The sequence below is a fragment of the Streptopelia decaocto genome (genome assembly GCF_964273445.1).
Source record: "Streptopelia decaocto genome assembly, chromosome: 11".
NCBI lineage: Eukaryota > Metazoa > Chordata > Aves > Columbiformes > Columbidae > Streptopelia > Streptopelia decaocto.
The window spans coordinates 1,938,255-1,953,043 of NC_138666.1; the positions used below are offsets into that span (position 1 = coordinate 1,938,255).

General features: G+C 47.5%; 1 protein-coding gene across 2 annotated transcripts in view; it reads left to right on the forward strand.

Moving 5' to 3' along the window:
- The window catches only part of NKD1 (NKD inhibitor of WNT signaling pathway 1), a 268,072-nt gene that overhangs the window by 160,065 nt on the left and 93,218 nt on the right, over nucleotides 1-14,789 (forward strand). Inside the window, exons 5-7 of one of the 2 annotated variants that reach the window (XM_082062625.1) lie at nucleotides 5,446-5,596; nucleotides 5,737-5,769; nucleotides 5,957-6,102. In XM_082062625.1, coding sequence (XP_081918751.1) covers nucleotides 5,572-5,596; nucleotides 5,737-5,769; nucleotides 5,957-6,102 — 204 coding nt within the window. In that variant the 5' untranslated portion in view covers nucleotides 5,446-5,571. Of the gene's footprint in view, nucleotides 1-5,445; nucleotides 5,597-5,736; nucleotides 5,770-5,930; nucleotides 6,103-14,789 lie in introns of those variants that run through there. The other variant, XM_082062626.1, reaches the window with a different exon arrangement.

Consider the following 14,789-nt stretch of genomic DNA (forward strand, 5'->3'; position numbering starts at 1 on the left):
GGGCTTTCTCCAGCCCATCATCACAGGCTCTCAGAAGCACAGGGATAATCCTGAAGGAGGCCTGGAAACATTTCTGCTGGTACCTGAGCATGTGCAATATATGGCACGCTTACCCAGCAGGGCATGTGCTCGCTGGTGACAGACATCTTGCTGCCGCACAGGCTCTGTTTGAACCTGCTTCCCCGCAGGGTCAGGGCAGCTGCTGACATCCTGAAAAGAAAACAAAGAAAACCTGCGAAGCAAGGAGGTTTGAAGTTGAAAGGATGCCACAGTGCGGACTCATGCCAAAGCTTTGAGGCAATAAGCCAAGGCTGCAAAGTTGCTAAAGCCCGTAGGTGCCGACGTGCCAGATTGCTAAAACGCCGGAGGGGAAAATGCTGAAAAAGCTGCCAAGGCCATAGGTACCAAAGACACAGACCCGAAAGCTGAAACAGCATCTTGTGGAAGGCATCCCGGTGGTGTGTCTTGGGAATGAGCGATCAAAGTACTCATGGTCACCAAAACAGAATTTAAATGTTACGGAAAGGATCAGTCATACCTGCAAGACCAGGATGGTGACCTGAAATGCATCAGCAGGATAGTAATTGAAGCAACTGTTGGAGAGGTAGCGTTGCTGTGGGCAATTCTTTGTGGATGGAGTACAGGGAATTGATTGGAAGGTGGTTGAAAGGGAGGCTGAATGTGGTTTGTGCCCCTCTGTGATTTTGAGAGAGACAGGGTTCAAAATGTTGTACCAGCTGGGTCCTGGGACTCTTCAGAGCTCTGGATGTATTTCAGATCGCCCCTGACAGTGGTGCTGAGAGCACCAGATACGTCTTTAGAAACACGAAATTATATGTATTTCTCCTTTCACAACTGAGCACGCTTTCCTTAAAACATCTCTATAAAATATAGACAGATTATTTCATGCAGAGGAGGAGCAGCATGGTTTGCACGTTACTGCCTCTGTGTGCACAGTTTTTGGAGAATTACCTGTTTTTTTCCACTGTAAAAGCACAGTTCAACCCTCACTTCTGCCGGCGGCGGTCGGGCATGGCCTGGGTGCCGCTTCTTGGTGAAGGAGCTCAGCACCCACCTGAGCCTTTTGTCTCTCAGCTGGGTGGGTTGGGACTGGTGTGCTGGGCAGGACTGGGGCGTTCTGGGCAGGGCTGGTGTGTGCTGGGCTGGGCTGGTGTGTGCTGGACTGGACTGGGGTGTGCTGGACTGTACTGGTGTGTGCTGGCGTGTGCTGGACTGGACTGGTGTGTGCTGGACTGGACTGGGGTGTGCTGGTGTGTGCTGGACAGGACTGGGGTGTGCTGGACAGGACTGGTGTGTGCTGGTGTGTGCTGGACTGGACTGGGGTGTGCTGGGCTGGGCTGGTGTGTGCTGGACTGGACTGGGGTGTGCTGGACAGGACTGGTGTGTGCTGGTGTGTGCTGGACTGTACTGGTGTGTGCTGGGCTGGGCTGGTGTGTGCTGGTGTGTGCTGGACTGGACTGGGGTGTGCTGGACAGGACTGGTGTGTGCTGGACTGGACTGGGGTGTGCTGGACAGGACTGGTGTGTGCTGGCGTGTGCTGGACAGGGCTGGTGTGTGCTGGACTGTACTGGTGTGTGCTGGACAGGACTGGTGTGTGCTGGCGTGTGCTGGACTGGACTGGGGTGTGCTGGGCTGGGCTGGTGTGTGCTGGGCTGGGCTGGGCTGGTGTGTGCTGGACTGGACTGGGGTGTGCTGGGCTGGGCCTTTCCAACTGTACAGACTGTCCCTGTGGTCCAGCGATGTCTGCGGGACAGGGGCTGGTTCCCATCAGCTCTTGCTGTTTGTTGGGCTGGGCTACATCTGTCAGTCCCTGGCCTCTGGACAACCAGGTTTAGGACACTTGCTTTCATGTGGCCTTTTACCATGTTTATTTATGTTTAGGTTCATGTTGAATCTGAAACTTTTCGATGGTGTTTTACTATCCTAGAACAGTTTGTGTTGAAGGGCCCTCCCCAGCTCCCCAGTGCCCCCTGCCATGACAGGGACATCTTCACCAGCTCAGGTTGCTCAGAGCCCCGTCCAGCCTGGCCTGGGATGTCTGCAGGGATGGTTCATCCGCCACCTCTCTGGGCAGCCTGTTCCAGTATTTTGCCCCCTCCCTTTACCACGCACTGGGCATTTATTTCTGCCTGCTGTTCTGTGGCTAATATGCAAATACAGAATCAAACTAGCCATGCGATGTTTTGTCTGATATCCTTGCACAGAAGTACTGCACTCCTTGTCGGGACATCAGAACAACCTGCAGTGGGACACATCTAACAGATGATATAACTCTTGCTATTACAAGTATCGTCATTAATTTTACTATACTATTGAATATTGAAAATTAATTCCCAGAGTGGTCTTATTCACTTGTTCCTTGGCTAAGATACATTTATTTCCTATCATCAACTAGTTTATATTATATCAAGGTTCAAAAGGGTTTTCCGTCCTCTGAAAAAGCGGAGCGTAGTCAGCACTAATGAAAGGGCAATGAATAATACTGTACGTCATGGCTTTCAGACTTCAAGAATTCCACTGGGGTCACTGGGTTGAATTAGAGACCCTTTAATCATCAGTACAGTTTTATGAATGGTGTACTTTACTCTGATATTTTACTAGACGTCACTACTTAACGTACTTCTGGCTCCGTGGAAGGAAAAACAAAAGGCTTTGTGTGCCTCCAAGTCCCTGTACTTTTGAGGATCATTATAATTCTACTGAGTCAAATCCTGAGGTCCGGGTTTAGTTGTTACACCACGCTGGATCCTCCTGAAATCAGCTGGAATTTGTCTGAGCACAAACACGCTGAGAATCTCAGGATTTGGCCCTTTCAGAGGAGCTGAAACTTTCTGTCAGGTGGAGGAAGAAATAGCTGCAGTTGTAATTACTACTTAGTAATTACGTGTAACCAGCATGTATTTTTGCTCCTCCTGTGCCCAAGCGTTGTCTGCAGAGTCGCTGACATTTGGGATTCTTCTGGCAGATTTGCTGTGCTGTGAAAACCTTGGATTTGCAGCGTCCATCACTGACTGTGATGAAAAAGGGCTTTAAACTCCAACTAAAGTTGCACGTGTGAAAGCAGAACTCATAAACAGAGGAGACAAATGATATCTCAAATAAACCATTTGCTGATGAAGTTAAAAAGGGTACCCGACTATACGGCAAGCTGCGGAGAAAATGAAATTGGTATTTCAATTTCCAATTCCCTTATATGCATCGGAGAGTTTTTACAAGTGTTCAGTCTAGGTGAGGCTCATGCCCCAAGGAGTCTGCTTCATCTGCAGCACTTTCTGCCCCTCCTTCCCCTCCCCAAAACAAGAAGCAATCTTCAAAGGAACAAATATGTCACTTTAAATACACAACATAAAAAATGGGCCAAATAAATTATTAAAATGCGTAAAAAAGAGATTCAAGAAAGATGCATGTTATTAGCTATTTGACAAGCAATTGATGCTGTTGCAATGGCTGCATTTCACAACGCGAGTGTTTTCTTTGCTAGACAGATAAATAGTTGAAATAACATGAGAAATGACTTTGCAGTCATCCAAAGAACAATTTGGCTTTAAATGGTTCATTTAATGGCTTTCCACTGGCCGGTTCATACCAGCCCTTCACCACATCCATGTGCTTTGGAATTCCTTCTCAAAACGAGCTCCAAGGCTGACCCTCCTCTGCTCGCCCCAATTCCCCGCAGGAGTGTTACTGCATGTGCTTTGAATCTGGTTTCAGATGGGCTCCCAAGTCCAACTCCTTCCTCCCTGTGCTTGAAACGTATGGATTTGAAAGCACAGATGTGGCCTTGAAGTTTTTGGCCCAGGCCCATCTGGGTCAATCCCTACATAGTTTGACTAGTAGTTTCTGGAGTGAAATTCTCAGAAGCCTTCATTTTTTCTTGTTCTGAATCTGCTACGCGCTCCCTTTTATCTCTCCTAGTTGAACTACAAGGATCTCAAGGGAGATGTGATTTTCATAAACAGAAAAAATAATGACCAGCCAAAGGAAGGAAACAATTTTTTAATGACTGTGAGAATTGTCTTTATGAAACAGAAAGTTTCCTTTTAGTTTTTTCTATATGTAAGAAATATACCATTCCTAAACTACGGAAGGGGAGATTATTTTTAAATCTCATCTACTCAATGAATGGTAGTAATAATAACAAAGCTGATAGATACTTTGTCCTCCTGCTGCCAACATTTTGAATCACTGACAAAGGGTTCCGGATCTGCCCCTGAAAACTGCATTTTGGCATTCACAGTGGTTTCGGTGGGGTGTGCGCGGAGGTGCCCGTGACAAACAGTTTGCAGGACTGAGTACAGCAACTGCTTTTCCAGACGTGCCGCCTTCCTTTGCAACTGAGATACCGCTAAGGGGGGACAGGAGGGGGACAGGAGAGGGACAAGAGGGGCACAGGAGGGGGACAGGAGAGGGACAAGAGGGGCACAGGTGGGGCACAGGAGTGGGACAGAAGGGGGACAAGAGGGGGACAAGAGAGGGCAGGAGGGGCACAGGAGCAGAACAGAAGGAGGACAAGAGGGGGACAGGAGTGGGACAGAAGGGGGACAGGAGTGGGACAGAAGGGGGACAGGAGGGGGATGGAAGAGGGTCAAGAGGGGGCAGGAGCGGGACAGGAGGGGGACAAGAGGAGACAGAAGGGGGAAAGAAGGAGGACAGGAGCAGGACAGGAGGGGGACAGGAGCGGGACAGAAGGGGGACCGGAGCGGGACAGGAGCAGGACAGGAGGGGGGCAGGAGCGGGACAGGAGGGGTACAAGAGGGGGCAGAAAGGGGACAAGAGGGGCACAGGAGGGGTTCAGGAGCGCTGCTCCCCGCACCCGAGCGCGGGGGGGCCGGAGGGCAGTTTTCCACCATCACGCAGCCGCGCGGGGTGTCCGGAGCCCCCGCAGCCCCACGGGCGGGCCGGGCGGCAGCTGCAGAGCGGCGCTTGGGCGGGGACCCCGGCCCGGCCGAACAGCCGCTGCTCCGCGGACACGGGGGCAGCCCCGGGGCGATGACCGGGGGGCGGCCCCGGAGCCCCAGCCCGGGCCGGGAGGCGGGGGCCGGGGCAGCGCATTGTCCGCCGGGGCTGCGCGGCGCGGGGCCGCCCGTGCCTGGCTGGAAGTGAAACGCGCCCCGGCTGCTCCTTTTTCTTTTTTTTTTCCCCCCCTTTTTTTTTTCTTCCTTTCTTCCCTTTTTTTTTTCTTTTTGGAGCCTCCAAAAGGCTCACTCGGCCCTTTCATCCGCCGCCGCGGCCCAATGGGAAGGCGGAGGCTGCCTGCAAGTGGTCTAATCTCAATGAGGTGTCAATCATGTTCCCCGGTGGGTGAAGTAAGGTCTTTTGTAACCGCCTCTGTCTTTGGGCAAGAGCGGGGAGAGGAGGAAGGCTGGAGCCGAGAGGGGGACGCCGGCCCGGAGCTGAGGTTTCATCTCGCTTGTGCGTTCGCAGGGAGAAGCGGAGCACATGGATTTCTAAACGCGCTGGGATTTTATACATCTACAAAAATAACGACGAGCGAACCTGACCCTCCTGAAAACACTCAAATGAATCGTAATTGCAGATCAATGCAGAGAGATGGGGAAACTTCACTCGAAACATGGTTAGTTCCTTTCACTTGCTGCTTCCCTCGCCCCTTCCCCCGATTCGGGTTTTGCTCGGTTTGTCGCTGTGCTTTTATACTGGTGTCTAATGATCTTCCTTTATTATTTCCCCCACACACTTTCCTCCGGATCTGCCTAGCTGCCGTTTGTAAGCCCAGAGAAAGTCCAGAAGGTAGGGATGGCTCCTCACTGCCGGCAACTTTGCACGGCTGCCCCCCGCCCCTGCCCCTCGCCCCGCAACTTGCCGCCGCGGTTCGCTCGCTCCCGGCCCGGGGGTGCCCGGGGGTGCCCGGGGGTGGCCGCGGGGCCGGGCGAGCTCAGCGGGCGGCTCAGCGGCGGCATTGTCTCCTGTTTTCTAGGTGATAGTTTCGCGGTGAACGCCTCCCTGGCTCGCAGAGGGCTGGAGGACTGGATGGTGAAGCAGAAATACTCCGGGGGCGGCAGCAGCTCGGGACTCCAGCACGGCTGCCAGCACCGGGCGGTGTGCAGGCTCTCCAGCGCCAGGGTATGTCAGCTCCCGCGCTGCCCCCACCGCCCCCGCGCTCGGGAACGGAGGCAGCCCAGAGCTCTTTCTCCATCCCTCGCTCCCTCCCGAGGGACGGTTGTGCAAAGGAAGGGGTTTGCTTTGCCCTAATGCTGCTCCAAGGGGCTGCCCCGTGGGTGGTTTCCCTCAGAGCTTTGATGAAGTTGGGAGCTGCAGAGCAAAGTTGGTGCTGGGACAAAAGGCAGAGGAGTGAGGGGACCTGTCCGCTGGCGGCTGGGCAGGACGGGTAGGACAGAACCCGCAGAATCTCTGGGCACAGCCCAGCACCCTGGCAGGGGGCACAAGCTTGTGAACCCCGACTGGTGCACGAGTTGGTCTGTGACATTTTGGCAGAGGAATTCGGGAAAGGAGAAGTCTGTGAAGAGCGTTTTGCTATTTATTTGCTCTTTGCTAACAACGCGTGACTTTCTCTGGAAGAGTTACCGCACGTGTCACTTGCCCGGGCTCTTCCCGCACTTGGTCGCTGTCACCCTCTTTCCTCAGCCCTCCCGCGTAAAGCCGGGCTGGAGGAAATGTTTAAGTTGCTTTTTTTTTTTTTCTTTTTAAATGTTGTCTCTTTAAACAAAAAGGCATGATGGGAGGTAAACAAACTGAACAATCCCTAGATATGGTCCTCATAGTGTTTCAGGGTATGATCCGGAGCTTATTGGTGTTTACTGAGAGGCTCCCATTGACTTCCGTGAGCCTTGGATCAAGCCCTGAAAGCTTCATCAGTGGAAAAGTAACCTGAGAGATGGGGAGATTGGAATCTGTGCTGCCCAGCAAGGAATGTGGCTCTGAAAGCACAAGCAGAGCAGGGCCACCAAGCCTCCTGCAGGCTCTTTGCTTTGTTAGCCACCAGTTTTATTGTCAGAGCCTGGACTTCTTGTGTCTCAGGAAAAATTAACTTGCAAGTGGAGAATACTGCGTTTTAGGTGGGGTGCTAAAGGGTGTAGAAGATGTGTGTATGGGAAAAGCTAACAATGAGTTTTTAGGTTGCACCAGCGTTGTATTTAGAGGAGGAAAAATTGTTTGGGAGTCTCTAGAAGTAAGGAAAAGGAGTAAAGTATTGATGGAAGTGTTTGTGTTTGATGAGCAGAATCGCTTCACGTTCAGCGTGCAGGTGTGGTTGATGGAAGTTATTTTTATTGTGCTTTTTTTGGAGACAATGTGTCCAAAGAAAGAGGTTCTCATTAATACTGGTACATACATGTATGTTACCAATGCAAAGAGTAAATACATGTGCTTTTAATTTTTTTACTGTCACCATTTTTGTGAGTCAAGCTTTTTACATATGTTCTACCTTTCACGTATATATATTTTCTAGGAAAGAAGTTCAACTAGCCAAACTAAACATAGGTTTAAAGTACAAGAGCTGAAGGTCAAAAACTCTGAATTTAGCTTAGTGAAATGCGTTTTCTTCCACAAAGACAGTTTGCTTTCTGAAAGGAAGAAAACAATCTATTGTCGGAGGTAGTTTGCTGTTCACAAAACTCTTCAGTTTTCAGTCCCTGAGGTCTGCCCAGCTGCAATGACAGTAGGACAGCATTCCTCTTCTTACTCAAGGTGTCCTGCTCACCACAGCTCAGCAATTAGCAAGCCATTAACTAAAAATTAGTCTGCAGTTTTAGTATGTTATAAAACTGTAAATAGGTTTAAGTATGTTTAAAAGCACTGTTCCCGCGAGGCTTCTTACTGTCATCCTGATGGAGCTGTTCTGAATGCTTGAAAATATTCACAATTTATTGCCTTATATATTTTGCATGCATATATAGCCGGCTAATTGATTTAGTTTAATTGTCATCCTGTCACAGGCACACTGTGACAGCTACATTAAAGTTCCTTTAAAATATGAACTTTTGGTAATATGGAAGGATGCATTTCTAATCCTACATTGGAACCAGATGTGCCATATGTACAGTCTTTTTGACGAGGATTATGGAGTCACAGCTATTGACTCCATAATTGAGATTGCATGACTGTTTCTCTTCTGAGAGCTCTTTGATCTCTTGTATAATTATACCAAGATACAAAGCGAATTGTAGCCTGACCCCTTGGCTCGTCATCCGCCTCAAGATGTACAAGTACTGGTGACTTCTGCTCATGGTTGGTCACCTGGGATTGCGTGTGACAGTTGTGTAGGCCCCAATAATGTAGTACCGTTGTCCTTAGTACTTCAGGATTCCTCCTAAACTGGTCCAGTAGTTGAATGGTACAGCTTGTGTCACAAACAAAACTTTGGCTTCTTGTTAAAATATGTATTTTTTCTCCTGAAATAGGCCCTAATTGCTGCGTTTGTGACTTACGGCAGAAAGAGATCACACGCTGGTGGAAAGGTCTGTCTGCAGAGACATCCAGTTGAGTTTAAAAAAGATAATGGTCCTAGAAATAGTTTTCTTCCTAGGAATCCTTTGTCAGGGTTTTGTTAATGGTGGTTCCACTAGTGTGCAGGGCCCTATTGTGTGAAATCCAGTGCACTTCCAGGGACCTGTTGTTGGCAGAAGTGCTTCCAAGTCTGAAACTTCCAATTTTTGAATCATTTTTATTAGAACTTGAATGCGATAGTGAAATTTGACTTACATTGCTCTATATACTGTGTCTTGGCTGTAGCTGGAAGGCTGCTTTTCCTCAAGAACTGAGTTGTTTTACTCAAGTGGGTCATCCAGAGGAGATGACACTGAAGCTCAGGGGGGTTCATGTGGCGCTTGACAAGAGGAATGAGTGGCTGGGGCAAGAAAGCAATAAAATTCCATTTGCTCTCCTCTCTCGAATGGTGAATTTACAGTAGTTATGGAGGGAAGGTCTTTATGTCCCTTCACTCAAGGGATATTTGACAGCAGGAGGGTTCAAGAACACCACTCCTTTTCTCTTCTTGGGCTGAGGTTTTTGAGAGTTTCTTGGTTGGAGTAGACTTGCCTCAGCTGGCGTGTCCCGTCGGCCTGGCGTGTCCCGTCGGCCTGGCGTGTCCCGTCGGCCTGGCGTGTCCCGTCGGCCTGGCGTGTCCCGTCCGCGCCTCCCCGCTCCAGTTCACGGGTAGAACAGTAATTAGTGTCCGGCTATTGCCAAACGCATCAGCTGCCCGAGAAGGATCTCACAGTAAGTAGCTGGGTGAAGGCACACGCTGGGGAAGGAGAGCGTGTCCAAAATGTGCATTTCTGGTGCGTCTCCGAGTGTGTGATCCCATTAAACCACTGCCCCCCGCCCAGCGGGGGCTGCTGGGCTCGAAGTGCTTTAGTTGCTGTGGGGGACGAGGGCTGGGCTCCAGCCTTCCGCATCGTGGAGAATTAAAGGAAAAAGGAATTCTGTTGCATCCATGAAAAATACAAGGTCCAGAGTCATCTTCTAGTTTCAAAGCTAATTGAAACCACTGGGGCTGTAAATCTGTTGGAGCAAGTGAATACGCTTCTCTTGCTGCTCTGTGAATGAGTTAACTTGAGCCCAGAAAGGTTTTCTGAAATGGTGGATTATCCTGTTTAACTCTTAAGTTTAAGTGTATTCAGAGTGTTTACTTTTACAAACTATATTTGGAGATCAACATTGTTTGCAAATATTCATGTATTTATTTGTTTAACTGAGAAGTAGTTCTGTGCTGGAGGGGAAAATATTAAATATGACATTTGCTTAGTTCAATTTGCTTTTATCTTCAAAGCCATAAGAAATTTTACTGGTTTCTTGTGCGTCTCATTGAGATCTGTGCTTGGGATTGGGAAAAAATGAATAATGTTGGTTTTTTAATTAAGTTCCAAACCAGCTCACAGTGAGGCCAGTTGTAAGCCATCATTTTAGGTAAAATAGAAAAGGCTTTAGCTTCCCACTTCTGCTGGGCTCTTTGGTGCTGGTGATCCTCGTGTTCAACCCTAATTGATATTAATTAGAGGATCTGGTGTGGGAATACTAGAGCGTGAAGCGCAGAGGTGGGGCTGGGGCTCCATTTGTCCTGGGCCTGGAGCTGCCGGTGACATTAATGGACATTCCTGGCGTGGCTGCGAGGGGACGGCCAGTGCCAACCCCACTGCTCCTCTAGCATCGTCCCTTCATTTTTTAATAAGAAGCCCTTCCCAGTCCCCCACTGTTAAATAGCATGTGTGTGCGCGCATGTAAAAATACATAGCCTTATGGAAATCACAGCTGGGTAGGTCATTTATCCCAAATGAAAATAATAAACAGAGAAGAGGCTTCTTTAGCGGTGTGGATAGACTGTGGCGTAAGGGCTGTTGGAGTGGAAGGTTTAATTGTAGCACGGCTTTGGGGTCATGGCATGGGTAGACTGACATTTGAAAGGCTGCCTTCTTACTGACATGGTGACAAGAGCAATTAAAATGTCCCTGTATGACTGCTCGAAGCGATCTTTAAAACGGAAATATTTCCAAGTGCATTCGTGGCAGCGTTGTATAGATAATTATTTGTCTTGACTCTCAGGATTAAAAGAAGCAATAGACTCAGCAGTGCTGGATATTGGTGTGACTGAAGAAATACTTTGCTACACAAAATATTGTGTATGGCATTTAAAATAATATCGCCAAACTTTGTATTAAAAGGGAGAGAAGCAGAATCTTATTTAGTGTTGAAATTTGGTGCCAACAAACCAAGATAATTTAATCAGTGGTGCACACAGTATATCTTGACAGCTCTAGTTTGGAAAAATTACAATACGAATATTAACAATCAAAGAGTCTCTGAAAGTATCAGCGCCATGGTGATGAGATTAATGAATTGGCCAATACTGTAGCAGAAAGCTGGATTCCAAGGGAATTATCCTTGAATGATACCAGTTGGTGCAATTAAAAGCCACAATTCAGTTGCCATATGGAAAGTGTTAGGCATCCTTACATGGTTTCAAAGCTATGTGCCGGAGGTTAAATTGACATATGAAGAAAAGCATAAATTAAATATTCTGTGTTATGAAATTAAAAGTTGACTTTGCTTGAGCCATATGGAGGAGACGGATGGAAGACAGTCTGTATTTCATCAGAGCCTGTTCTATAGGTGGTTCAGATTTAATGTGGTGCACTTTTAATTTGCCATCTTGATTGGGAAGCTGAATGACCTGTGAAGCTTCTGCAAACGATCTCATTTAAGTATCTGTTTTTAAATCTCTAAAGGACCCTCTTTCTCCACCCCCTCTAAAGTGGGGTTACTTTGGATGTTTGGAAGGAGGATGCATGCTCCTTGTAGTAGCTGGGTGGAGTCCTCATCCAAGTGAGACAAGCTCTGTCTTTTGGGCAACTGATAGTCCCTCTTGGCTTGGTGAAACCTTCATTCTTCTGAATGAGAAATCCTAGGTTCGGGAATTCATTTTCTTCTGTAAATTGGGATGAGAAGTAACAAGAGTGTGTTATATTCTTTAATGATTTAAATGTAAATAATGTGGCCCAGACTTTGCACTAAAACTGGTTATAACAAAAATGGGAAATTTGTAGCATGTGATTGTCGCCATATGGGAATGTTCTTTGGAGCAGCGTTCGTTAGCAGACGGGTTTTCAGGAGGTTTTGTGAGATCTGTAATGAGACCCAGGAGGAGCTGGGTAAGCGGCTATTTGTAGGCACCCTTCAGAAGAAGATCTTGCTTGACTTTTATGGTTTCTCTTGAGTTGGGTTGTGAACAGAGGAAAGAGAAATCTCTTGAGTACTCAAACTTTGTAAGAGTTAGTTTTTCCAAAGTTGGGAAATAATTGTTCGGTGATGATATTTAAATCAAAGTGGAACATTGCTCCCTGTGCTGCAGATGTTGGCCTTTACAGAAATTCTTGTGGATGGATTTTGCTACGTTAATGTCAGCATCAAAACCTGGTTGGAAAGTAAATGGCTGATGTTGAAATGTACAAAATACTTGATGTATTTTTTTGTAACTAAACCACTTTTCTATTTAATACACAAGTTACTCTGAGTACTCTGGAGTTTTCAGACTATGTGATATTTATAGATTTTTTTCATGGGAAATGAGGTATAGTTTTAGTCCAAAAAATTAATGCAAAGAAATGGTCAAATAGACTTTCTCTGTGAATTTATGTAGTCATATCTGCCAACGTTGGCAGCAAAGCTAAGCTTGTATTTACTCCTACAGAGTAACTACAGCTATGGGACACTGAGTTGGACTGTATTCCATTCAAGAATTATTAACCGAGTTCCAAACGCAAGATCTTCATTGTGTCTGATTCCGGAGCCAGCGGAGCGTGTTTGTGTTGGAATATCTCAGGACGCTTGTGTTGCGGCGGCGCAGCGCCAGCGGTGGTTGCTGTGCTGAGAGGGCCGTGCTGGCCCACATGTTTTTACTACTGCGTAGTGTCCGAGAGAGGGGAAACGGCTCGTGTAGGTCCAGCCGCTGCTGTCCTGGTCTCCCTGTGAGGGCTACAGCCCTATGGTGCATTCGCTTTTTGTAAACTTCTGGATTTATTACAGCAACATGGCATATATTGTCTCATAATTTATAGGATAGCGGTGACGCTTGTGAGCATGCAAAACACCCTTTTTCGAGGTGAGAAGTCGTGTAGAGTTGGTGTCTTGCAAATAGACCGCTGTCACGTAACCACACGTCCACTGGTCCATAAAGATGGGCGCGTTGGCTTTCCAGCAGGTTTATATCTGCAAGTAAGAGCTCAGACAGATTCCTTAATACCCACACGTGTGCGTCTCGCGTGGCCTGATACGTGCCCATTGTATGTAAGAAGTACTTCTGGTTTAGTCCTACAGAACGTCATCGTTTGCGGGAGGGAACGATGCCGTCTCGCGTTGGGAGGTCCTATAGCAGCTGTGAAGTTGAGTACTAGTGGGCTGGTTTCTGAGGTGTGGCCTGTGGTAGATTATAGGGCAATAAATGATCCTATTGTTTCAGTCTATAAAGCTTTTGGTGGAGGAAATCCTTTTGCTACTCAGAAGGCCAGGCCACAGGAGACTGCAACTCCAGCAGTGCCCAAGAAACTCCTTAATGGCCAAGAAGAGCCCCATAAAAATACACCCCAAAGATCCCACCCGCTCACCCCTCAGCAGGGATAACGGGACACCCTGCAGTCCCCTGCTCCAAACCCAGGTCCTGGCCAAACACACACCAGAAGTTGTTCCTGTTGTTAGTAACACTTAATACACGTGAGCGAGACTTGCCAGGCAAGGGTTTCCTCTGCGTTTTGTCAAAGCTCTGATATTTGATAGTTTTCCCCTGATAACCCTTCTCGATCTGAAAATTCCGTGGAACTCTGAAGCTCATCGAGCTGACTGTGAAAGGGTGTCTTGCTTAAACCTTGAAGATGTTTTGTTTTCGGTTGTAATGGGTTTGGGTTTAAATGCAGACTCAGTGGCACTGGTCCCTTGTATGATTCGCAATGAGAATCCCCTGAGAATGCAAGATCCTCCCTTAAGATGCGGGAGGAGATCAGTTATGTTTTGAGCAAAATCTGCAGCAGAGAACTTGTAAAGTGCCTGGAATTTCCAGCCGTGTATCCTTGGGCTCCACAGTAACAAGCGCAGGCAGTGTGTGCTGCTGGAGGTGGATTGGCATGTGGTCAGAACAGCCTGTGCACTGTCCATCTGGAGAAATACTTTGTGTTTGGCGATTAGGCTGGAATTTAATGCATTTGGGGGCATTACTGTGGCAGCTTTAAAGGGATTAAGTATATTGAGGTTCCCATTAAAGTATAACATTGTGATTCAAGATCTGTGAAAGAAAATCATGCATGGGTGTTTGATCTGGGGGTGCAGCCACACATGCTGTGAGGCATAAAATAAGGGGATAGACGCAGTAGGGAAGTGACAGAACAAAGTGCTGTCTTGCAGGAGAAGTGGGATTTGGGAGCAGCCTCGGATCTTTTGATCCGTACTCTGATGCGAATGATGAGCGGTGCGGAGGTGACAGATTTGTCTTGGGGGAGGCAGGGGAGAGGTGGGGAGCGCGGCGCGTTGCCCTCGCAGGTAGTTTGCCGATTCCCCAGAGGTGCGGTAGCGGTAGGTGAGGACTAAGCCGCTTCTTGTTGTCCTATCTGCAAAATCTTTTATAATTCCAGGACAGTTAGTTTCCAGAGAGTTAGGTAAAGAATGTGGCAGCTGTAAAGCTAAGCCTTATGTATTAAATGCATATAAAAGAACAAATGCCTGTTTGGGGGAGCAGGAATTTTCTCTGAGCATAGAGTGCCCCAGTCTTGAGCTCACAGAATAACAAGCAGTCTCTGTATTGCATAAGATGCTGCGGTTAAGCCTGTATCAGTGTTTCTGTAATAAACTACTCTTTTTGAAACAATAAATAATAATTTTGCTTGTGAACTTTCCAAGTCTCTCTGTGTTCACATAGCGTACGTGTGTATAAACTACAGACACTCGTTCCCCTATAAAGAGAGAACATCATAGTCTAGCAAACAGAATATCTGTCATTCCAGCTGAGCAAAGGTCTAAGGCAATAACCCAAAATATCCTGGAAGAAATTCTAAAAAGCATTGAAGAAATCAATCGTCTGATCCTAGAGGAAGGTCTTTGATGTAATCCTGGTAAGTTTATACTGGGAGCCTGCCTATTTCTTTATGGTCAGCCCTAGACTTTCTGTATGAAAAGTAGATCAAATAATTTCATATGCTTCTCTTTTAAAAAAGAAAGATGGTTGATAGTTTTCTGAAGCATATATACTGTTTAAATGTAGATTGTGGCTTTTAGCCGAAGCCCAGGTGGGAAGGAAGGGCTTTTCAAAA